Here is a 25,650-nt window from a genome sequence, read left to right as displayed (position 1 = left end):
CTTCATTCCTCTTTAGAGGAAAGAGAAGTATTGAGCTCAATTCTATTCTGTCTGACAGTGCAGGTTCATACTGTTAATTAAATAGCAGTCTTGGGAGTTAAGGTTGCACATTTTTGCATGGGGTTTTAAAACAGAAAAGGAGGAGCATCTGGAGAAAGAGCAGAAACTTTGTGTGAGAACATGGAAAGACAGCAAAGTAGGCGACCCAGGACTGCTGCTTCTTGAAAACAAAAAGGGGACAGGGATAAATCACTGCATTCTGAATGCTGCAACCCCTCCATGCAGACAAAGAAATGGCTGTGAACAGCTCTGGCTGTAACACTCCTGTCATCAACGGGACTGTTTCCCAGGAGAAATTATCACACTACCTCCACTAGGTCACCATGATCTGCAGACTGTTAGGGATTCACAATCAAATTGTCCTGTGTTAGCCAGCTTTATTTAAAAAGTAATTTGCAGGACAGAGCAACATATCCGGATGAGACCTGCCAGGCTGAGGCACAATGACCAAAAGGTTACTAGACTTCTGTCCACTTAGATGACTAAATTCCCTTTGTGCTCATCTGAGCAAGGCTCTGTTGATGAAGAATTCCCATCCTGATCTTACCAAGTGATCAATAACTGCCACAAATCTTGTATTATTATTCTTCTCTCCAGCAGCAAGTGGGGCCAAACTCTTTATCATCAGTATTAAAATATGTTAAAATAAAGTGAAGGTAACTAGAATTAAGTAATAGAACACTAAGAAGGATTTAATTAAAAGCAGATGCTTCCTAAAAATGCCCTGTGCAGAGAATTTAGAACATCCTCTTTTACAAGAAAGTCACTGAGTTTTTTGCATTTCTTACATTATTTTATTTAGGATATTTATACCAGTACATTTCACCAAATGGCTGTGTGCTCATACCACAAAACTGTTTTAGCTTTGGTTGAAGGAGGAAATGTGGAAAGGTTATCATGAAATTGGACCACCAGTTGAGAACAGCAGCAGAAGACTACAAGCAGATGTTTGCAGTCTTCCTTCTGAACTTCCATCTTCCACCTGTAAGTGACATTTGTAAGATGGGACTAGGGTTTTCTTTGGGGCAACATGGAGTGCTACCAGAAGTACAAATTAAATAAATCAATAAATATCAACACGCAACATACATCACAACTACAAGCAAAATTTATTTTATAAAACTATATTTCAATTTCAATCCTTTCCTAAACTCACTGAAATAGCTACCAGGACTAACAGTTACACTCCTGTACCAAGCCTGTGCCAACATAGTACCGCATGTCCAACCAACCACCAGCATTCCTATAAGTAAAGAAAATAGGCAACTCTAAGGGCTGCCAACTTCCACTACCTATTCTATGGCACATAACAGTTACAGCCTTTAATTTGTGTGAGAAACTATTCTTTCCAACACATTTTCAGAACTATTCCACCTCCTCAGAAACTTCACTAGAGTCAACAAGGACAAATGCTTGTAAACCTGTTGGGCTTCCTACTAAACAGCTGGCCAATATTATCTATTTTCTTTCAATTTCAAAGATAAGGAATAGAGATAAAGCTTGCCAGTCACCTATCTACAGGTAAAGGTGAAGGAAGTTGCCATAGACAAGGACATTGCATGAAATGCAAGTTAAACACAATTTTAATAATGATTTACTGAGCCACTTCGAAATAAACACTAATTTAAAAACTTCAACTTAATGACCCAGTTCATTGGAATACTAAAGACCTCACTGTTTTTTGCAGTCCTAGAGCTAAGCATCTCTGCTCTCAGAGTGCTAATATGAGACCTGTGAAGCCCTGTCCATGTCCTTCTTGGCACAGAAAGAAGTCATAAGCACAGCTGAAATGGTCAAAACATCATTCCAAGAAGAAAATATCCTTTTCCTCTTTCAAGCATACAATTCATTAAGCAGCACTAGGAAAAAAAAAAAAAAACAAAAAACCCACAGGATACACACCTAAGCTAGATGCTAGCTCTCATTCCTCAGCTTCCCACAACAAAGAATAGTCCCCGGAAGACATTCAAATAGAAGAATAGGAAAAGGATATTTAGTCCCCTCCTGAAAGTTAAAAATGCTGAATAGCTCCCTCTTCAGATCATGCCACGATTTCTAACCCAAAGTTTCTATCTGGTAACACCTCCCAGCCTCTCTAACCCCAAACCTCATCCCACCTAGTGCCTCCTATTCCTCCTAACACACTATCACCTCCAATTCATCTCAGGCTCTCCATCAACCCAGGTCGAGATCCCCAACAGCTCCAAAGACCCACCCACCCCATCAACTCAGAACTCCCCTTCCCATTGCAGCTGCTCAGCAGCTCACCTTCAACAAGCTTGGACACTGTTCTTGACTCTTCCTCCCTCAGTTCCTGGTGCTCCCACTGAACTACCAGTGGGAACTGCAGAGGGAGCCTATCATTCCCACTTCCAGCCTCATTCCTCCGTGATGTGGCACTCTCTTTAAAAAGCCAGCATCCCCTTGTACTCAAACAACTCATGAGATCCCAAATCTCCAGCATGGCATACGGCAAATGGCTGGGAGCTCTCAGTCACATGGAGATTCCGATGTGCAGCTTTGAAAAGTTGGGCCAACCTCCCACTATCAAAAGGCATAGAGAAATGAGAGGGCAAACACCAGGTAAAACCTTTAGGTAGAGTATGTTGACCTGCAAAGTTGTTAAAACTCTAGCATTTGTTCTATAGTTCTCTTTACAGTTTACGAGCAGCACAGTGAAGTCAGAAAGCATTTCTGCTGGAAGGTATTTGAAAGGTCAAGTCTCACATAATGACTCCTTTTTCTTCCCAAAGCAGTAAGTTCAAGTAGAACCCTTTAACAGAGACAAACAGACCTCCTCTTTACTCACCCTAGTTTTCATTTTACGGAAGTATTTTACACTTAACACACAAGCTCCTGTTCCTTTTACCCTACCCTACACAATGACCTTTATTAGTTACCTTTGAACTTGCTGTGCTGAAGAGACTGTTCTCTTATGCTTGCAACATCCTTCACAGCTTTAAGACATTTCTTTCTTTGTTACTACGTTATAGAATTCTTCATTGTGCAGAAATTACCACAGCAGCCTTATCTATACCCTCAGCTGGACCATGACTGCTTCCTCTGAACTCTTAAGACTTCAGAAGCAGGCAGAAGACAGTGCTGTTGGATCTTCTACCTTGGTAGCATTTTTTAAAGCCACATAAGACATTCTGTGAGTTTGTAAGAAGGTCAAATTTTAGGTCTTTAATGCTTTTCCCTAAAATCTTTAAGTCATTTGCTAACTGGCCAAGCAGCTCTATAGTCTTTCAAACTCTCATGGCACTCGGTGATCAGGCATTTTACCAGTGAACTAGGCTGTCTGGTACACCAGTATAGGAATCCTGACTCCACAAGAGCTGCAAGGAGACAAGCTTCCCTTGCCAGGTAGCTGCTGCAGAGTATGACAGCGACAGCAGGATTAGATATAAAGGGGAGACACAGTGTCACCTGATTTCCAATCTGTTCAGCAACACAAATCAGAGGGCTGAAGTAGACCTGATCAATAGTTGGAGAACCAGAAATGCCATAGGTAACAAATACTATCAGTAATAATATTTCAGCCACAGAAATAACAAAGCAAAGTACAAGCGACTAAACAATACCACCTTAAACATGCACTGTATAAAGGCAAGTGTGTTATACAAACTGAAAGTGGGATTTTTTTCTCCCCTAAAAAATATTGCCTCTTTATTTTAAGAAGTTCCAGAGGAACATTTCACCTCTTTAGTATTCTCCCAAAAAGATTTTGAAAGCAATATTATCCTCATGTTATAAATACAAAAACTGACAAAAAGATCTAAAGAGTCGACAAAAAGGAAAAAAAGTATATTTTGCCCAGTAGCATTGCAAAAGTCTGTTTTGATAATCCTAAAATAAAAACAGAGATAAATTAACTTCTTCATAGTGCTACACATTTGAAGCACCTTCATTTTAACAGTGCGTTCAGCATCTATCAGATTAACTAAGCTACAAGCTAAGAAACTGTAGCCCTTATGTTAACAATAATTTGGAAACTGATCTTCAATGCTTACTAATGGCAAAGGTCATTTTTAATCCTACTTTGCATTCAGTTGTCCTAATAAATAGCTATTTCACCATTATTCATTATTATTTTTAAGATTTTTTTATGATCTACTCTTGCTATTTTAAGTCTATATTAGAATTGCTTTTCTGTTTCTTTAAACATGGCTTTTTGCTTAAAGCAAACCATAGCAACTGCAAAGAAGTTATCTGCACCCCCTAAGCTCAGAGTGAATTGCTCAAGCATTACTAATTTTGAGGTGGGAGGAGTTGAAGAAATTAGGTCTTTTTATATAAAAAGCTTAAATGACTCATGAAAACTCTTTTGGCATAGCTTATACATGCTTGACAACAACATATATAGCACCTTCCATCACTCAAATGCTGTACAAACTAGTTAGAGTTCAACAATTAAAACCCAAACCCTGCCTTAATGACCAGCAAAATCAACCTCATTTTCACATGACAAGGAGCAGAACTTAAGAAAAACATTAGGCATAACATGCTATTTCTGAGAGCAGGGAATTTGTTGTTACTGAGTAAAGTTTCCTTATCAGCTCTATAAAGTACCTTACACTTGACATTCAATAAATCAGTGTTTAAAAAGTATAAGGTACCTGGCATAACAGTCCAGGAGATTTCCAATTGGCCAAAATGACAGTAAGGGAACAGGTCAAACACAATGATATCCACTTAATGGTTTCTGACCTTGGCCAAATTTCCAGGCTAGTGACCAGTAACAGTACACTGTCACAGAAGAAAAACCTTAAGATTTTCTTCAGTGCTCAAAAAGGAAGAGCTATCACAGATGATTGTACTGAAGCTAATAATCTGCTGAAAAGGTCCATTAAAAAGGAACCAAGATCAAGAGGCATCTCTAGATGTGAATGTCTGGTCCACCTATCAGTAACTGCGCTTGGTAATCATTTTCACAGGCTAATCAAATTACAATTGCTTTTCACTCTCCAGCACTCTTTCCAGGATATTCCAGAATCTAGCTCCACTAGTGATCTGATATTTATTTTCAGACTACCTTTAGCTGGAGCCAGCTTATATATACTACTTTGGCCACCTACAGATCTTCCTTCTGTCAGTCCTGCTTCCAGCTCTCAAACCCCTGCATCATTCTCTGTCAGCTAAACATTTTTGGTAATCTGGTCAGCACAGCTAGAGATTTTATATTGTATTGAGTGCCATGGTCCTGGCCCCTTAACTTAGTATGAAAGAATTGATCTAATAACGAAGCTAAGGCTGAATCACAATGAAAGACTCAGTAACAATATTGCTCTTCCTCAAGCTCAGATGTTGACAAAGGAAGTCCAACAGAAGTTAAGATCATATGTATGCAATGTGCCACATAGTGGCATATCCAAAAAACTATAAAGTATTACAGACTGCACAAACTGCCTGACCTGTGTCCTGAGAGATGCCAAACACCAGGCTCCGCTGCTTTTCTCTGCAATCATTGCAACTTAAAATCAAAAAAGGAAATGCAGAAACTCTCAAAGTGCTGCTGGCCTTCCATACTGAAGACAAAGCACCCACAAAGGAAGAGCATCCATCCATCAGATGAGACACAAGTGGCCTTCCTTGATTAGAGACTAGCTAACATTAGAATCAGCAAGTGAACAGAAGGCTCTACATATTGCTACTGCTTCCACCTACCACCTTTATCTCAGTTCCTCCACACCCTATACCGACTACCTACCCCACAGTATTCCCTTTGTCTTCTTCTCCCACTCAATTTTCTGCCTGAAATGACTCTTCTCTTTTCATGTGCCAGGTAGAATTCTCTCCCCTTCTTTCAATACTTCCTTACACCAATTACCTCCAGCATCTTTGTTCCACTCAGCGCTGTTGGGGGGCTTCCCTTGCTATTATCCATGCTGCACGACAGGGGCATTGCTTCAGTCATCACACACCTTGTCATTCAAGAAGACAAGTGTGGGCTTGAAGACCTTCTGTAAAGCACACCTGATGGGGCAACCTGAGATCTCAGACCTTACAGTGAATAGCTGCTCCCTTTTAGTTATCACTGCTGGATGAACAGCTAATTCTTCGATGAAAAATAAAAGCCCAAAGGGGAATATACTCACATAAAGGATAGAAATGAATTCAGAAGTCCTTGTGCTCTGGTTTGGAATCGTCTGTCAGATAGATCAAGACCAGAAAAATAGCCATTCTTTCACATCCAGGGCAGCAGCATTCTGGGTAATCAAAGAGCAGCCTTGACAGCGGTAAGAGTTAATTATGAAATACAGCTCAAGTTAGGGCTGGCAATTAGCATTTAGTCTGCCACATATAGCACTCTAGAAGTACACACCTGGAGCAGCCAGGATGTGCCCTTTTGCAGGTGCACGTACCATTCAACCCAGGGCCTCCCAGCCTCTATGGATCACCTAGCAGCTACTGAAGAATCTCTCTGTTCACCTCAACACCCTATAAGAAAAAAATCTGAAACATTCTTACTGTAATTTACTCCCGCATGAAAGGATCTTCCTAAACATGCAGAAATCTATAGTAAGCATGGAGCTCTTCAGTGTGCAGGCATTCCAGGTCCTTCACAGAAACCTGACCAGAGTGCTTTTTTACTTTAATGCTTTGCTTTTGAAGTATGTGCAGTACTTAATACTTCTGAGGCACTTTACATTTCCAAAGCACTATACAAACACCAGCTAATTAGAGACAGCTAAAAAGAATATCCCATGATACTGAATCTCAGCATGTAGCAAGGATTATTCCCCCCCCCCCCCCCCCCCCCCCAAATAGGGAAAGTTAAGGATTGAAAGATGCCTAAAAGTGTGCTCTCTGAACTGTGGAACAGTACATTCAAGCAAAAGCACTATATTTGAGACTTCCATACTGCCAGTGTGTAGGAAAGACCCAGCTCAGCCTGGCCAAATAGGAATGCATCTGGTTCACTGGTAACTGCTGAGAAGGCATCACACACACTGTCAGATGCATTTGGATTCACAATAGATGTCTACACTGCACATGGTGTTCTCCTGAACCAGCACTACACTGCAACCATGCCTCTAGGGGCTCTGTTCTGAAGAAAACAACCAAAAAGAACCAACAAGCAAAAAGAAATCACTAATCCCTTAATTAGCAGCACCCACTTCACCTTCTACAAGAATAATTTAAAAAGTCTGAACGGGCCACATGCCACACAAGGTGAAAATTTAATAACTGAAAGTGACTCAGATTGTTGGTTCATTTCTCTGTACGTACACTCAGCTGTGCAAAGCTACTGAAGGGAAGTACTCAGTGTTAATTGAGAGCAGCTTCGCAAACCACTCATCAGCACCTCTTTCAAAAGTCATCCCCTCTCAGATTTCTGATGGAGTTGCATTACACCAGCCAAGTCGCTGATCCTAGGTCTCAAGCACAGCTCCAGGAACACACAATTAGGACCATGTTCCCTTGAATTTTCATAAACCTCTTGTTTAAGCCACAACAGCTAGGGGATTAACTGTACTTTCCTAGCTGAGCTACTTCACTGCTTGCAAGATAAGAACAGAAGCACACACCATATCCACAAAAGAAGCCTGTTAGGTCTCATCATCCATTCTGCTGACCCCTTCCTCAGACTTCCCACACAATGATTGCATCATAAAACAGTCTTACAAAGCTATGTCCACTAGATTATGAGTCAAACCCCATAATACTCATCTATCTCAGGATACCAGTGGCATGAACCAGACTATCTATTGTCAATGCAAAGGTCAGAGTTAAAAGCCTCTCTTCCTTCCCGCTGACATTTCTAGGTTGCTCTCTTCAGAAGGAGCTGCACACACTACTCTACGTGTATCTATGTCTTATAGTAAAAAGGAAAAGTAAGGTCCACCTCCCTTTACCCAAGAGCCTACCTCCTTTCTACTCACAAATAACTGAGAGAGAAACACTACTGCATAAAACATAACTCCATTTCTCCAATCAGGTAAAGAGGGACTCGGGTAATAAAACAGAAAAACAAAGACATTTGGATACCATGGTAATCATGGCCAGACAAGAAAGTAAATTAGCCACCATTATGATAATGACCTGACTTTCCAAAAGAGGTAATTTGCACATAGCAACTAAGAAGCAAAATAAAGATGCTTTAACAGAATTGCCACTTGCTGTTTAAGCCTGTAGCAATGGAACAAGCAGTCATGGCCACCAAACAGCCACACACTCTGGGCTTTTCATATTTGACTGTCTCTGCAGATGCAAAGTACCTGACCAGAGCTCCCTCCAGGTGTAATGAAGCCTCACTCTGCATTTCTTCTGGTAGCACAGCAGCTTGTGCACAATCTGAATGCACCGTCTGGAAAACAGAGGGCAAAGGATGGATTACATTGCATTTCCCAGCAATTCCACATCAAACCTGGAAACGTCTCTGAAATCAGCAGCAGGGAAATAGACAAACCCAAAGCCTATCAGAGGAGGATGAGGTTCGTGGTTTTGGACTCTAAGGGGAAGCAACACTCGCAAGAAAGAACCAGACGAGACAAGAGAAAGGGGCCTGTATGCCAGTTTAAGCTCAACGTGATTGGATCGACTACAAATGCAAGTTTGTTGTTTATATTTAATTAATACTTTCCACTCTTTGCTGCCCTTACCTGAGGGCCTCATAACGTCCACAAAAGGAGTTACTTAACTTGCAGGCTCCATATGTATGAGATGCTATTTTGTAAAATCTGGACACAACGGAGCCTTTCAGTTTCTTTGGCCCAAATGATGAGGCTAAAGGAAATGACAGAGTCAAACAAACTGCAGGATTTTTAGTTTGACTGAGGCATGCAGTTTAATTATATAAAAAAAGAAAGACATTTCCGTCAATTTTTCCAGCCTCCTTAAACAAATAATTTAAGTATGAACTTTGGAATGATCAAGCAATACACCTACAAGCTGTAAAATCCCCCAACATACAGCTAGTATACTTGTTCATTCTCCAAATCCTGTAGGTCTCCATAGCATCTAGTGTTTATACAAACTCTTAGGTGTACAAACATTCTTCACAAATAACATCAGAACTAAATATACAATATAATTAGTAAATTCTCTAGCATTAGCTATCATTAAGGACAAGACAAAAAAGATATACAAATTTGAATGTTAGACCAAGCTATTTTTATTTATTGACATTTAGAAAGAACAGAAGGAAGACTTGGAAAAAGAGAAATTCTTTTCCCCAAATCCCTATTTCTCAAAAACACATTATCTCATTAATATCAACATCTCTCTGAAAAGACACTACTGAAAGACACTACACATCAGACAAACACAGAGAAATTGAATTTTAAAAATTTGCATGGAAGTAAGTCAAAATGGAGTGAAGAGTTCAAAATAAGGCTTTAAAAAGCCTTAAGAAATAAAATGGAGAAGGTATACATTATTCTTTTCAGACCCTTAGATGATCCCAAAAATAGCACAATGGGGTAAGGATTGAAACTGACTTTAGACAAATAAAGGTAAAACCATTTTAATAGCTGAGCATCACTTTAAGTGCTGTATTTCAAACCAGATTGTCATAAATTCAACGAAGAAGAGGAAGCAAACCAGCTAGAATACAGACAGCTGTCTTCACACCAGGAACAGCAATTGCTCTGGGAAGGGACCTGCTATTTCTGATGTTACTGGTACCAGACAATGCCCAATACCTTTCCACCTACGTATTTGCTTGGCTGCAAGCCTAAAATTGGCCTCTACAAAAAACCCCAACTATTTAAGGCACTAACCAGAGAGAACCTGGCAACAGCTAAAACATTTCTTTGTAATTACAACAGCTGTTAATGCAAAATACTCTGCAAACATATCTCAGCATTGAAACCTTGTGGTTGCATACAGTAGCACACAGCGTTCTGGGTAAAATCAAGGCATGGAAAAAAAGGGATGAGGAGGGGCATAACAGTCCCAGCACCCTTGCCTAAGGAGCCAGGGCACCAGCTAGCAGCCTACAGACTCCCAAATCACACTGCTTTAGTTATGAAACTGCTTTAGTTATGAAGTTATCCACCCTGGTAGGGTGTGTCTGTTTTTTTAGCTTTGTGCTGAGGATTCATAACACACATAATGGACAAAAAACACCCTTGGTCAAAGCAACCTGGATTTCTGTTTTAAATATTAATATGCCCTCCCTTGAGCAGCTTCATATTGTCACCTTTTAAATGTATTGCAGAGAAGTATGACACTATTTGTGCATTCAGAACACCCACTTTGCAATAACTGTGTCTGCTATGGGATGGTTTCAGACAGCAGTGTAGTGAAAGGACTGCACAAACATGCCAAAATGAATGGATACAGATGTCCACTGATGGTTGCTACTGCTCATTATTTTTACTCTCAGGGGGTTTCTAGATGTGACCTTACATTTGAGCCCAAGCATTTCACACCTTTCTTGTGAAATTCCAATGCACTACATCCATCTACAACTACTTCTCTAACTGTCATTAAAAAAACATTTCTCACAAACTCATAAGTGAACTGTACAACCCTTTCAAAGGCACTGTAGTTGCAGGGTTATTTGGGCAAAAATCAGAACATGCTGAAAAGATACCTTAAGGGAAAACAGCCTATGTATCTTTATCTCTTCTACAGAATATAGTGCTGTTCAAGCCTTGGGGAAATTCAGTACTGTACAGTCAGAGCAAAGCCAATGATCTGCCTAAATCCTATTTCTGCCCTCCAGGCTGAAGCAGAACAAAGCATTCTAGGGGCCTCCTGGGACACATGGAGTGCTCTTGTGTAGCCCTGTCCTCTTCTCTCCTTTTCCCCATTGCTAGGTTTTACCCTTTGCTGCCTAGCAGGCTATTTCAGGCTTAAACCTCTCCCCTACTGTCCACATTGCCTTCCAGGCCTCACGTCAGTCATCCTTGGTTTTTCAAAACTGACTTTTCAGTTTCTAGACCAAGATTCAACTTCTGGAAGGAGGGATTCTTGCAATGACTGCTATTATGAACCTTCTTGCAGATTGAAAAGCTCTTTGTATTTGATCAAGTAGATTAGGAAATTGGCCTGAAAGGTGGAAATTAATTTTGCTTTCAGTTTTCTGGTACACAGAGCATTTTAGAAGTAGAAAAAGTTGCTGGAAGAGTTCATGAAAAGCCATCCTGCTCCCCATCAACCACAGTGTTATTTCAGCCAGAAGATTGCTCTGACTAGAATCCACCCAAATTCAAACTTCAAACAAAATCATGAGTCACCCCACAGATACTTACATGTAGAGATCCATCGGAAATTCTTTCATCATGTGTGTTACAATGAACTCAACCATTAAATCTGACAGAAAAGAAAATTATAAAAGTAAGTATTGAGCTAGCTATAGTTAAATTCTAGTAGACAACAATGAGGAAGTCAAACTACCCTGCCTACCTACCTCTACCAGACGATAGTCCGACTTAGATGAGAGAAATTTCCCTTTTTTTGTTGTTGTTGTTGTTCATTTTAAAGAGAATTAGACATTCTCTGGAATTAAAAAAAAACTACTGGAAACTGAGGTCATGTAGTGTAATTTGCTTTGAGGCACTGCTTCCCCATATGCTTTCCCCCACTATTAGTCAAATAAAGAATACACCACAAATTCTGATGCTTAGAATTGCTCTTATATTTCAAGCCTTGTCACTAATGGAAAATTCCATTGAGAAGCACATTTTAGAAAAATCATTCCTACCAGAAACAATGTACAGCCTAGATGTTTAGAGAGAAAAGATTGTAGAGAACACCTAATTTTTCCCCTAAAATAAATTCTGAAGCAAGTAAACCTAGTGTGATCTCAACACAGACTAAGCTTCTGCTTCAGGCTCATTCAGGGGGAAAAAAAAAAAGTTAAAAGTTAAAAAAAAAGGGAGAATGTCTCTAACATTTTAGGGCTCCCAGTGTGAGGATAAGAGGCAAAGAGTAAAGAAATACAATTGAAAGAGATAAGTTACTATGGTTCAGCTAATAAACATGAGCTGAATCTGTGTGTGTTCTCTGCCCAACACAACTTCAGCATAAAAATGCTTAATCCATGCCAGTGGTAACAATTGTGAGATGTAACTTCCTAGGGTACCAATAGCCCAGCAATATGATTCAATAGTGATTAAAAACAATCTAGGGAAAGAGTGCCTGAAAACCGGTAAGTCCAGAAAGATATTTTTTTTTATGCAGCACTTGTATCTTGGCTTCAAAAATCACCTGTTTGAAAATGCTGTTTTCCATATGGAAAGACTGTTTCCATATCATCAAGTGTAAGACTCATTCAGGGATTCAGGCTCTGTCCATTTCTGTACCCATTTATGTTTTTGGCCTCCACAGCAACAAGTGTCAGAATCTAATCATATGCTGCATGAAAAGCTTTCAACTGAGCCTCCATATCCACATGCAAAACCTAGCTACTGACATTCCTATTGTTTTTTGCTCAGAAAAGGTTAAATGCTGAGAAAACACCTTTCCCCAACATACATCTGTCCCTTCTGTAGGTTTGCCTTCATTCTATCGTCTAGAAAGTACTTGTAACCAACTGTTACTACGCTCACCTAAAACTCTAAATTTATCAGCTGCCCTCCCTATTGTTACTTATTCAGGTAAAGGAGACCAACAGACTTCTGCAAAACTTACTGTAAATGTATATAGGATTTCTTGCTACAGAACAGCAATTTTGGCTTTAATTTCTCTGTGAGGCAGCCAGGTATAGAGATGGACAGTCCATCGCTGGAAATATCTTTAGTACCTAACTGCCCTCCTTTTAAGTCCATCCACCACTCCCCTTAATCCACAAATCTCATACTTCTATTGCAGAACAAAAGATGCTTCAGGAACCACAAGAGCACAGGTACTCTAACAATACTCACCAAGCACCGCACATACCAGCGGGCGACAGGGCAGGTTCTTGTCTGCTGCTTTCTTCCTGTGTCTCATTGGCTTCAAACACACAAAGATGAAAAGAAGTCAGCAGAAGCCTGAAGTGACATTCTGTGTATTACTGTATTTTTCATGCAAATGGTACCATCAGCATAGGCTTCCCTTTGTCTTTTTCTCCAACTGCTATCTCACCTATATTAATCCTAAAGGCCATGGCTAGAGCAAAATTATGCCTGTTTTTCAGCACACTGACCACTGGGTTTTTGTTCCTCTAGCTGTGTAACTGGAGGGCACTGTTATATCATGGGGGCAGGGGGGAAATCACACAGTAATTCCTCCCCCCTTGGTTAACATACTGATTTGCTCCTGACCCAGATGTCTGATCTGCATTCTTAACAGTGTGTGCATATTAAATGGCTTTGGCCTTTATTGTAAGAGACCAGAAAGGCTAATTGAATGGTGTCGTGGTTTAGCCCCAGCCAGCAACTAAGCACCACGCAGCCACTCACTCACTTCCCCCCCACCCAGTGGGATGGGGGAGAGAATCGGGGGGGGAAAAAAAGTAAAACTTGTGGATTGAGATAAGAACAGTTTAATAGGACAGAAAGAGAGAAAATAATAATGATATTAGTAACAATAATAAAATGACAATAATAACAATAAAAGAATGGGAATATACAAAACAAGTGATGCCCAATGCAATTGTTCACCACTCACTGACTGATGCCCAGTTAGCTCCCAAGCAGCGATCTGCTCCCCCCCCTCCCTCCCTCCCCAGCCAACTCCCCCCCAGTTTATATACTAGGCATGACATCACATGGTATGGAGTATTTCTCTGGCCAGTTTGGGTCAGCTGCCCTGGCTGTGTCCCCTCCCCACTTCTTGTGCCCCTCCAGCCTTCTTGCTGGCTGGGCAAGAGAAGCTGAAAAATCCTTGGCTTAGTATAAACACTACTTAGCAACAACTGAAAACATCAGTGTGTTATCAGCATTATTCTCATACTAAATCCAAAATATAACACTATACCAGCTACTAGAAAGAAAATTAACCCCATCCCAGCTGAAACCAGGACAAATGGCATGTTTGCTGTTAAGTGGGAATCACTAGTAGCCTTGCAGTATGCTCTCCATAAAGATGTTTTTTTCTATCCTGGACTAGTGACACTTCCAAGTGCTGCTTCACTATGAGATGAAGTGGAACTTGCCAGTACCACAAAGACAGAATGCATCAAGTTAGGATAACCATTCAAGCTACTTGTAACTACAGAGCTTCATGAGCCAGGTAAGGACACTTCCTCCATAGATACCTATAGGAAAAAGCTCTGGAAAAAATACTTTCCTCCTTGAAGGTGAGTCACCACACCCAGCATGAAGCATAAGCCAAATTACAGCACTCTGTTTAACTCCAGCTGGCTATTAATATATCACATGAGGGCTAATGCTTGCTGAAGATTAAGATTGCCACTGATTTCCTCAGAGACCTTGTAATACACAGCTCCTCCGCAGCTACACAGGCCTCTGAATTCACCAACAGGGCAACCAGCTCTTTGTTCTCTGAAGGAGTGAGACATTCTGAGAGTGATTTCAAAATCATTCCCAGCTACTGCACTTCTCACAGTATTTCCACATGCCTTAATCTAGATTAGATGTTTGTGACACAGTTTTCAACATACAGGGACTCAAATCCTCTGTGCTCTCATCCCAAATAGTAACAGATCATCTGGAGGAAAAGACTCACCATCCTGTGTAGGTTTACTCGAAAATTCATATTGTCATCATGGAGAAAAGCATTAGCATACTGATCCTATTGAAAAGAGCAAGAAAAGGGAGGAGATATGAATAGCCAACCAAGTGGCCAACACCTTCCACTTGCCTGTCAAATCACATGCGTTTCAGTGTAAAACTCCCAATATATAGCTATAAGGTTAAAAAGCCACCTGTCACCTCCTCTTGTCCCCACCCATGCCTCCAGTCACACAAAAGTAAACCCATCCTGATCCCAATTCCACTTCACTTAAAGTCTGTGCTACTACTTGCTTTGTTAGCAATTTATTTTCCATTCTCCTCCTTTGCTCATCCAAACTCTGGACTGCATGCACCACAGTGTCAAGAGTTTAACAAGTGCTGTCTAACTCACGAGGTGATTCTCTAGCACGCAAGCTCCTGTGACTGCGTGGACAAAGGTTTATATCGGCGTTTTGATGGACCCATCACACCAGAAGTTACTGCAGTACTAGCAGGTAGGTTTATCAGCTGTCCCACCCCTCAGGCAAAGCTCATTCTAAGACCAGCTCTAAATCAAAGTGGTTCCTCCAGATAATGCACAGCCAGATTGAGTAATAAATATACCCTCCCTTTAATACCAGAAGCAAAATATGTCCTTGCTATGTAGAAGCAGAATTTCTTATCTTGTATTATCTATGCATCCACCTGAAGAACTCAAGTACCAAAACCATTTAATTATAAATATTTGAAATGCAGATGGTTAGCTTTCAGGCTGCACCCTGAAGAAACATTACTTCAGAATCCTTACACTGGCTATCAACATTGCTGCTTTTTATTCTTTGTTACAAATGAAAGGCCTTTACTTGCAAGCAAGCAAAACACAAATGCCATACAAACTCAATCACCATTCAGGACACCAGTCAAGCCATTAGTACATACTTCCCATGAGACAGGACCACATTCAGTCAGGACTGCTGATGTAGCGCCATGATACTGCTTTCTCACACTACCACCAGATTTGCTACTTGTCTTGCTTGTAGGGGCCTACAACCATGGGGCTTTCTTTCAGACTCATATCGTTCTTAGGCGGGAGAGATATGGCATTGCCCATGTTTACCATGAACAGCACAGAGCTGAAAGCCATTAGCACATCACTCATCTAAAAGCCACACCACAAGGTCACTTGACAGCTAAGAGAGAAAACTCTTAGGTTCACTCTTTTCTCTCTTCATCCCTGGGAGTTGATTAACCCAAATAAGATGATCCAATTTTCAAGTTTCAAGTCAATTTTAACAGTACTACATCAGGTTTATTAGCAAAACGTTAAGCACCTGAGTCCTCACTACCACTGCAGATCTTCAGCACCTGCTCAACAGGAGGCAGGGGTATGCATGCAGATAGACCCCTGTAACACACAATCTGCTGAACAGTTTCACAGAAGAAACCTACCTCTGCTATGCACGTCAGGATAATCAGACACAGCTTGCCACTGTGTAGCCGGTGCTCATCTGCAAAGAAGAAAAAACAAGTCTTCCATGAGCCACACAAGCCTAGCAATGCTGAAGAGCAAGACAGCTGTTGCAGCAAGAGAAAAGCCCGGCCTTGGAGATTGTTCATATTCCTACTTCGTCCATGATAGCTAATAGTTTAGCTACTCTCATTAAGCACTTGGCCTCCAGCCTGACCACTAAATCCCACCAATTTGTCACTAGTCTGCACCAACAGCAAAGTTTCTGATTTGAACCTCCAACAGCACCGTAACTATCAGTGAGGCTTCTGTCTCATTCAGTTTTACTTCCACAGATATTCTAAACACTGGGGTTAGTCCATCTTTCTGCCACAGCAGAGACACACTTTTCCCTCTCTTAGACAAGATTGAAAGAAAAAGATCACCTTTGCTGTAGGTTACGAAACAAGCAGCAAAGCTTTGGTAGAGGCGTAGCACAGTGTAGCAGAATGACTCCTGACATTGTGCTCAAAGTCCTGAGTTTTAACGCCAAGACTGAGAGACATGACCCACTCTGTGCAAAACCATGAAAGAAGAAAGTCTGCAAAGGCTTAGCATTTTAAGCCAAAGGAGGTCCACCCTGATCATATTCCACAATTTGTTATTCATCTCACAACTTCAAGCAGCTTTTGCCCTGAATCACAACTAGAGGGCTGAAAGACTCACAAACAGAGAGGGACTAAGACCGAAGAATGCAATTTTTCTTTGGATTATTTAAAACTCTTCTCTCTCAATTTTAACCCTGAAATACCAAAAAAACAAGATACATACAATCACAGAGTAACTTAGAATGGAAGAAACCTCTGGCCCAATCCTTGCTCAAAGCAGGGCCAGCTAAGATCAGGTTGTTCAAGGCACTGTCCAGTCAAGTTCATTTAAAAATTTTTGTTCTAAAAATCAAACCACTCACATCACACACCTCCATAACCACAAAACCAAACAAACAAAAAACCACCACAACATACTTGTAACTAAACCCCAAGGAAGCTTAAAACTGCACATTCCTGAGACCTCCAATAGCTTCTCTAAAGCACAAGACTACTAAACATCTGCCTTGGAGTCAAACCTGGAGGAGAGAGAAACCTGAAACAGTCAAACCACTTTCATATAAATCAGAAGACAGCATCAGTCAAACTCCTTGCATCTTTTCAGGTCACTTTTACAAACTTTGCTAGTTAGTGGGTATATGGTTATCTACAAAAATAGATAGAATGGGCTTAGCTAGCTGTTCTGCCTAGTTCAATGCCTCTTTTGTTTTCTTTTCTATGCTGCTGAGGGACAGTTATTTACTAACAAGAGGTGCCCTGAAGTGTGCTGATTTCATCTTGCTGTACTAAAATGAAGAGGAATTTTGGAATGGGAGAGTTAAAAGTCTCTCCTATGTCTCCTTAACTCAGCTAAAATGTTTAAGTGAAAAGTTTTCTACTCCAGCAAAGCAGGAGAAATGGCCTCAAAGAACACTGATACACTGAAGCCTTGTTATTTTCCTATTGTAAGGCCTCCCTATGTATTTTTGCAGGTGCTGCTACCACTTCTCTCTCTGGGTATTATGCTGTAAAGGCTTCTGTTTCACACCAAGTACTCTGCCTTCAGCCAGTGTGTTGCGAACATCATGCTGGTTTCAGCAGTTATGGGGCAGCTATGCAGGCCATTACTCACACAGACACTTTGTACTTTCACAGCATCCTTCATTAAGGGAACAAAGCAGACCACTTCCTATGGGGAGGTATATCCGTATGAACTCTATTTTACGGATGGGAAAAAATGATACAGAGTTTTTGTTTCTCCCAAGGCAGCTGCCTCTGACTGACATGAGAGAAAACAAGAGGACAATCCAGCAAATACAATCTATTAAATTATGCTCTCTGGGACAGGACCAAAACAACTGTCTAGTCCTGGATGTGGAACAAACCAGTCTCCCCTCTAAGTGTTCCCACCTGTCTCAAGACACATGGAGTAATTAGAGTTATTAATTCTTCTTCTCTTGTTGCTATATTGGTGTCACATGCTTGGACTTAGACAAAAAGAAAAAAGTTAGGCAGAGCCTCATCTGTCATCAAAATATAAGGACAGGAATATACACACTAGAATTAATAAGCACTGGTTTGGAAGGCACGCTTTTTTTTAAACAATCAGTCAGTGGAGCTCATTGCCACATACTACCATGACAGCAAGGAGATTAAGTCTATCAGCCACACGAATTTCAAATGTTATAGAAGCTAGAGCCAAATCAAAGAAAGAAACATCAACTCCTGTCTCATACCAGAATAAACTCATCTCTCACTTGCTTGTTTAGTAAGGAATCCCCTCTATAAGATTTCACTCCACCTGAAACTAATCCAGTTTGGCAGTTTCTGAGGCCCTGTGCAGACTTTCCATATTACAGTGACAAATAAGTGCAGAAGTGAAATTGGAAAACATAAAATTGTTCCATCAGAGACTTGGATCATCAAGAGAGACCCTGAGAAAAGCAAATGAGAATGATTAGAGAGCTGGTAAGCCCTCTTCATGTGTGCAACCTATAAGAAATGACTGAGCAAAGATTTGACATGGTTAGCTTAAAGACAAAAGCAAGAGAAAACATGAAAGACTTCAAATACATAACGGCTGCCACAAAGAAAGAAATAATCCATTCTCAGTATCTGTCCTGGAGAAGATAACTAGTAATTCATTTAAATCACAGAAAATAATTTAGGAAGCACATGAAGCTTTCTCACAATAAGGGTAGTTAAACACTTCACTGGAAGTCCAAAAATGACACTCCACTATCAGAGTGTCTTCATCCAACCTGCTAGCAACATCTCTGAGAATAGATACACATAAACCTGATTCTGCCTTGGTCTTGAGGGGTACGCTAGATATTTTTATGAAGTCCCTTTTGGTCCTAATTTCAATTATTCACTTTTTCCTCAACTAGCTTGGATACTGAACAAGAAAAACACAGCCAGGTACAATTTCACTGCAAGCTAGCAGGTACAAGGAAACTCTTCCACCTGTTCTCTTATTCAGTGCCAAACATTCATGAAGTTCAGTAATCCACGTGTCATAGCTCTGCAAGTATCTTCCTATTTTTGCTCAGTTGTTACATTTAACTTAACAGCAAAAGTCAGTAATAGGCTGAAATATGGTACAAAGATCACTTGTTACGTTCACACTGTGGTACTGCCCATACAACCACTGGGGAAAACAGCACCCTTGGGTACCTTGAGCAGGAGATGAAGCAATACTTCAACTCCAGCAAGCTGAAATTAACCCCCACAAAACTATCAGGAGAAACAGAAAGCACAATATGGAAATATATCTTCTCAAGCAAATTACTGCCAGTATAGTGTAAGTTACTGCTGTCCTGTTCATAATGAAAGAGCCTGTTTAACCAGCAAGTATCAAAGGACAAAGAAAATATTTCCTCTTAATGCTGAGCTTTGCCTCCTGTGCCAGCTTCTAAATGTTCTTAAAAATACACTTCTCTGGTACATGGTTTCTCCTGTCTGACAGTTGGGAATCAGATACGCTCACACCTCCTGTATAGGGACAGACTTGGTTATTAGGTACTATTATTATTATTACATTCTTTTCATATTTGACTTTCCTCCTGCCAGCATTAGGTCTCTCCTGGTCTCATAACTCTTATCTCACAATAAGAAATTATTTCGTATTCTCAAAAGGTGAAACCTTCAGCTCTCTAAAGGGACTCCAGTTAACTTCTATTTCTGGAGTCACTAGACATGTTCTTATACCCTCCTGACTTCAAGAAGCACTGCTTGCTGCATCCACAGCTGCATCAACAGAACTTATTTACCTTTTGTGTCCTGCATCACAATCGAGCTGTACTTCAAGAAGGTTATCAGCAGGTTGCTAGTTTGCACATCAGCATCCAAAGGCAGCTCTGCAGAGCTTATAACTGGAACAAAACAGATAAGACACGTTTACCCTCCACAAATACAAGAGATAACTATACAGAGAACCAAGTCACAGACTCACAGATCTGGGATAGGATCAGCTTATTTGCAGGGCCACCTGACCTCCTCCTCCTTCATGACCATCCACCAAAGATTTTGTTTTGAAGACTGGTACCACTCCCTCAGAGACCGTTTCTCCTGCTCTAAAGATAGCTTGTGGTACCCAGCAAAGTGATACCCTTCTCTGTTCTGCCCCTTTGCCACCCCCACCCCTGAGGGACATCAGCCTGCTGTTTTAGCAATCATCAACACTCCCAACCTAGGGAGCTCAAGATATTCTCACCAACACAGCTAACATTCACACCATTCTCAGCTTTGAAAGAAACATGCCAAGCAAAGACCCATCTCAGTTTCAGCAATTTTGGAATTTCAGTTCCCAAAGGTCCACATCAATTCCATTCTTCCCTCCCAACAACAGCCTCTCTTGCAGAAGCAACGCACAAGACAGTCATGTAATAATTATTGCGTGACCAAAATGGTAGAAAAGAGAGGTAGAAAGACCAACTTTATAAAAATCAAGAAGCAGAAGCAATCATAGCCTGCGCTAGAGAAATCACAACACAGTAGGGAACAGAAATGTACTTTCCATACCTGCAGCAGAACAGCAGTTCATTGGCACATGTCTAGGATACACTCCTTGTTACCACCAGCTGTACTTTTGACACCTTAACACTGGACATCATCTGCCTTAGACTTTACAAGAAGCTATCTCAATTACTCAGGTAATTGCACAATGTGCCTCCTGCTCACTCCCCATGTACCATCTGAAGCACCGAATTTATGAGCTGTCAAACCTCTGACTGAGCCTGAGCTGTCTGCAAGGGCCATTCTCAGTCTTCCCATTCAGAAAAACTTTACAAGAAATGTTGAAGGAGGGGAAAGATAAGTAGGAAAAACGCAGCATGCATTTACCTGCAGATCCTGCCAGATAAGTCTGATATCGTTTAAGATAAATTAGCTCAGACAAAAAAAACCCAAAAATCACACAACTGATGAAGCTAGTCTAGGAGGACTTCAGTAAAGCATTCAATACAGCTCTGTATGAAAAATTAAAAGTGAGGCATATAGGTGGGAACAAATGCAGAAATTTAGAGTACATCAAAGATCTGGCAAAGGAGAAACAATTGGAGAAATTATTAGTCTGGGAAGAAGTTACAACTTGAATTCCTTAAGTGTCAGTTTAGGGAATAGTTTTCTTTTTTGAGAGTGACCTGAGCACAAGAAACAGTTGCTTGCTAATGAACTTGCTATGGGCAGAAAGTTTGGATATGTAAACACAGAGGAACATCAGACTGCGCACAAAGAACAAGATAAAACCAAGGACCAGATAATAAACACAAGAAGAAATTCAACAATGCAAGCTATAAGGTCAGGAACTCAGGGATTTATTTCTGTGGCAAGCTGACTGCTCATCAGCTGCAAACGAAACGCTGTGATATCATGGTACCCTATCATACCATGAGATGACGAGCTACCAACACAGAGCACTGAAGAGTGTGGTCCTACAACATATCCAGAAATCCACTTCCAGCAGAGACAGGAACACAGTAACGCACTGCACAAGGTGCTGGTGAGACCTTGTCTCGAACACTGTGCATAATTATGCTGATCCCATGTTCAAAGAGGATGAACTCATATTTGAACAAGTTTAGAAAAAGGCTAGTAGGTTGACCAGAGGAACAAAGTGCCCTTCTTAAGAGACAGAAAAATACACAGGTGGGTAACCCAACATATGAAAAAGAGCTATCTGTGTTCCAACATAAGGTTAACATGATAAACTGACAAGAAATGCAGGTTGGAAAGATGAAGATTTCTAACCAAGGAACAAGATGCTGAAACTGCCTCCCAACAGGAATTAACAGGAAACAAATCTAACAAATTAAGACAGAGTTTGATAAATTTAAGGGATCCTATGATGACGTGCCTGAAAGCACAAGGCACTAGATTCAAGGAGTCAAGGGGATCTTTTCCAGCTCTATGTGCCTCTCCTGATGTGACAATAATACTACTGTTCTGGCTGCCTAGGAGCTCAAACTCACAGGTTTTCACAAGCAGAAGTTCATAGGTGGCTTGAATTACAATTGCCAGAAGGCTCTCTCTCTTCTCAAGCTGTAAAGACAGCCAAAGATAGGGCTCCCTTTGCACTGGAAACAGATCTGCAGACCACTAGGACACACATCTTAAGAGCTATATTATCTCTTTTCCATTTATCCTCAGGAATGCTGGAGGCTTTTCTCACTCTTAAGGAAAGATGAAGGCATTTATGATGAGATTGGACCTTGTGAGAAGTGAGGAACTACCCACATCTGATTTTTGGATGGCTAGGTTTGGGGCTCTGAGGGGTGTACGCAGTTGTATTTTGGTTCAGAGAAAAGTCTGCTTTAACAAACAATGCCTTTCATAATTCAAGCCTTATATCTCATAACCCTGTAATGAGGCAAGTAAAGGTTTATCTACCCCTGGAACTGGGGCAAGCACAGGCACAGAAGGATGAAGGAGATGAACCAACAGTAAAATGCAGGTTTCTTTAAACTGAGCACTGAGAAGCCCAGAGCACAGCAGAGGTTCTCATGGAGCTCAGGATTACACAATCACCTTGAATATAAAATTGTAGCCCTTGGAAACAACAGGCCAAATAGATCAATGTAACCTCACTGTTCGAATCACATCAAAGACATGATAAAGGGGCTTTTAGCTTCTAAAGGCTGCACATCCCCAAGTGCGAGCTGTTTTATTCCACTCAATCTTGAAGCTCTGGGGCTCCTGACACGTTGCTAACGTGCCCAGTCTGTTGGCAAAGTCTATGCAATGAAACTGGAAGCTTTTTCACCCCCAATATTATGAATAGCTCATAGATTTAGCTAAAAGTCTGAAAAACATATTTATATCCCCAGTGGGTCCTTCTGGAGCTGTTACAATGAACGCAGTGAATGAGTATTTAACAACAGTAAGCAAACTGACATTTAGATAACTATGGTGACAGGCACACTTGATTTACATATTATGGATCAACAGTTTCTAGCAAAAGTCTAATTTTTTAAAAAAAGAAATCACTCTGAAGAACACATCGCTGCTTATCCTGGTTCATGCTACAGACCTTGATTTTTTTAACACACATTTTGAAGCTTTAAAAGGTCTTAATTCACACTATAGGCTAACAGCCAGAGAAATTTCAAACCAGAATATGAACCCACTTCTAATCCCAGTCTGCACAAAAAAAGGTGCCTGAAACTCAAAGATGGATTTCTACATGTTGCTGTAACTTGAAAATAGCTCAACTACACACTTTTTTTAAATGCAGGAGAAAGAAGAAAGCAATCTTTTCATTCCAAAGCCAAAAAGCCTCTTGCTAACTTTCAGCCATAGTCAAATTTTACAGCTGAGTTGCAAGACCTTAGAAAACAAGGAGAATTCTGACATACCTTTAAAATAACAGCAATACTAAAGCACCACCAAATTAAACCAAGCCGAGGTCCTCAAAAAAAAGAAAAATTATCACTGAGAGTAGGGGTCAGCAAGGTGACAGCAAATAAAAATAAGGAATGCTTCCCGATGTAATTGCTGCCCATTAAGATCAGCTCCTCTCCTTAAACTTAGTAACCCTACAAGCAGCAAGAAGCCTCAAGCTTCACAAGATCACTGCCTCTGCTGAAAGCAGGATGGAGTTTTTGTTTTGCTTTTGGTTTTCGGTAAATTAAAAAAAAAAAAAGAGTGTGAGCAAGCTGTAGATGTAGGTAAGCATAAATTCTGTCAGTTGTATAATATGGTGTGTGGGTGGATACATTTGCAACGAACACATTGAACAGAAGCCCACAAAATGCCCGTCCCTCTACATTTTATGTTATATGCACGGGGAGATTTGAGGCATAGGGGGCTTTTTAACTGAAGCTTTTGATATCCATGGTAACCAGACAGAATTCATCCACAAGGAGGATCATCCTTAACTAGGGTATCAAATGACCTGAATAGCTGATATAACTGAGTAACCCAGGCTGCTTTTCCCCAGAAATACTTCCAAACTGTGCTCTATTCAAACTGACTCTGTTCCTTCATTAAACGCTTTCTTCAGATCTAGATGATGCCACTGAAGTATGTGACGACAGCCATTTGATTTCTTCTCTTAAACTAGGCTATATCTATCCATACCTTAAACGAAAAGGGGTTTATTTTAGATGATTTGAAAGCATATTTATGTGGACATGTAACATCTCATTTAGAAGAAAGATCTCCAGTCATTTACAAAGCCTACCAGAGAAAAGGTAACAAGAGGGAGGAATACCTCCACACCCAGGTTGGATTGAAATCCCAATTAATACAAAGCTGAGGACAAGTGCATTAATGACAAGCAGGAATCCACTGCAATTCTCTGTAAATCTGTTCCAGTGACAAGTAATCACAGGCAAAGAACCTGACAGTAGAAATATTCATAAGTAAAAGCCTACATAGAATAACTAAAGGGTTGGGTGTATCTTCATGAAGATACTGGGACAGTACTGTTTTCAGAAGGAATATCAGCATAATTTTGTTGAGCAATATACAAGGTAAAACAGCAATAAACTCGAGGCAAAGAATCTCGCTCACGTTTAGTAAGGCAAGTCACTCCAGGAAGAGACCATCAGGTTACATCTGCTCCAGACAGACCTCATTAGTTGCCATCTTGAGAAAATGCTTTGCTAGTTATTTTACAGTTTGTAATTGTTTTTCCCCAGGAGATCATTACATTTCTTACCATCTGAAGAAGGCGGGGTGGTTCCAAGTGGAGTGACAGGTGTCATTGGAATTGGGCTTGTCGGTGTTGTCATCAGCCCCATTTCAGGATGGCTCTAACAGGAAACACAAATGGCCATACATACACAGGTCAATAGCTTCCCTAGGCACTAGTCATACAGACTGCAACTTGTACTGTTCCAAGGTCTCACGCAATAGACGTGACTAATGAGGTCTCAAGAAACTTCAACCTCTCCTCCAAAAAGTAAGGCTATGCTTCTTGACCTTGGACATCTAACAACTAAACTATATATCAATTTCTTTACTCCACAAAACATAAAAATATGTCAGAAAGTGGTGGCTGTCCCCAGCAGACAGATAACATGCCCTTCTCCAGAGTAGAATGGGAAAAGGTATGCAGAAGCCTACACTGTTTACAGCTTCCAGTTCCCTCCAAAACAACCCAAGGGTGTGCATTTGAAGTCTTCCTCCAAGATCCTTTTATTTTTCTTTCTAAAAGGAAATTCTCACTCCTGCCCTCCACCTGTTCATATTCAAAGACGATGGCAATTTATTACTTCCTTGTCTCACTATGAAGCCCAGGCACTGCAGGAAAAGAGCACATAACATAAATAACACTATCATTATTGATCCTCTCAGCTTCCATCAGTCCGTTACTCTCCTCACTTCATCTTTGCTAATAGTTGCCTGCCTAATTACTGCTTTGACTTTACTCTTTATGAGCTTCCGGATCTATCCACACTGGTGAGACTGTAGGCAATCTGCCATGCTATTCTAAGTCTGGCTGCCAAGCAGCGTCCATTTCATAGGGCAAGCTTTACATAAATGTATCATCTGCCTTAAT

The 25,650-nt window shown here is 40.7% G+C and overlaps 1 protein-coding gene across 7 annotated transcripts in view; it reads right to left on the bottom strand.

The window, feature by feature from the left end:
* ARMH3 (armadillo like helical domain containing 3) overlaps nt 1-25,650 on the bottom strand; it is a 130,760-nt gene that overhangs the window by 79,888 nt on the left and 25,222 nt on the right. For 6 of the 7 annotated variants that reach the window (XR_007507231.1, XR_007507230.1, XM_049809913.1 and 3 more), the window contains exons 14-20: nt 24,808-24,901; nt 19,919-20,020; nt 16,062-16,120; nt 14,626-14,691; nt 12,879-12,948; nt 11,265-11,325; nt 8,283-8,371 (exon numbers count right to left, since the gene is read on the bottom strand). Coding sequence is in view for 5 of the 7 variants with exons in the window: in XM_049809913.1 (XP_049665870.1) it covers nt 8,283-8,371; nt 11,265-11,325; nt 12,879-12,948; nt 14,626-14,691; nt 16,062-16,120; nt 19,919-20,020; nt 24,808-24,901 (541 nt within the window). In the remaining 2 variants the exon portion in view is untranslated. The remainder of the gene's footprint in view (nt 1-8,282; nt 8,372-11,264; nt 11,326-12,878; nt 12,949-14,625; nt 14,692-16,061; nt 16,121-19,918; nt 20,021-24,807; nt 24,902-25,650) is intronic. The other variant, XM_049809912.1, reaches the window with a different exon arrangement.

The sequence above is a fragment of the Accipiter gentilis genome, chromosome 9, assembly GCF_929443795.1.
Source record: "Accipiter gentilis chromosome 9, bAccGen1.1, whole genome shotgun sequence".
Classification (NCBI taxonomy): domain Eukaryota; kingdom Metazoa; phylum Chordata; class Aves; order Accipitriformes; family Accipitridae; genus Astur; species Astur gentilis.
The sequence above is the reverse complement of the archived record's forward strand: the minus strand, read 5'-3'. Positions and strand labels throughout refer to the sequence as shown.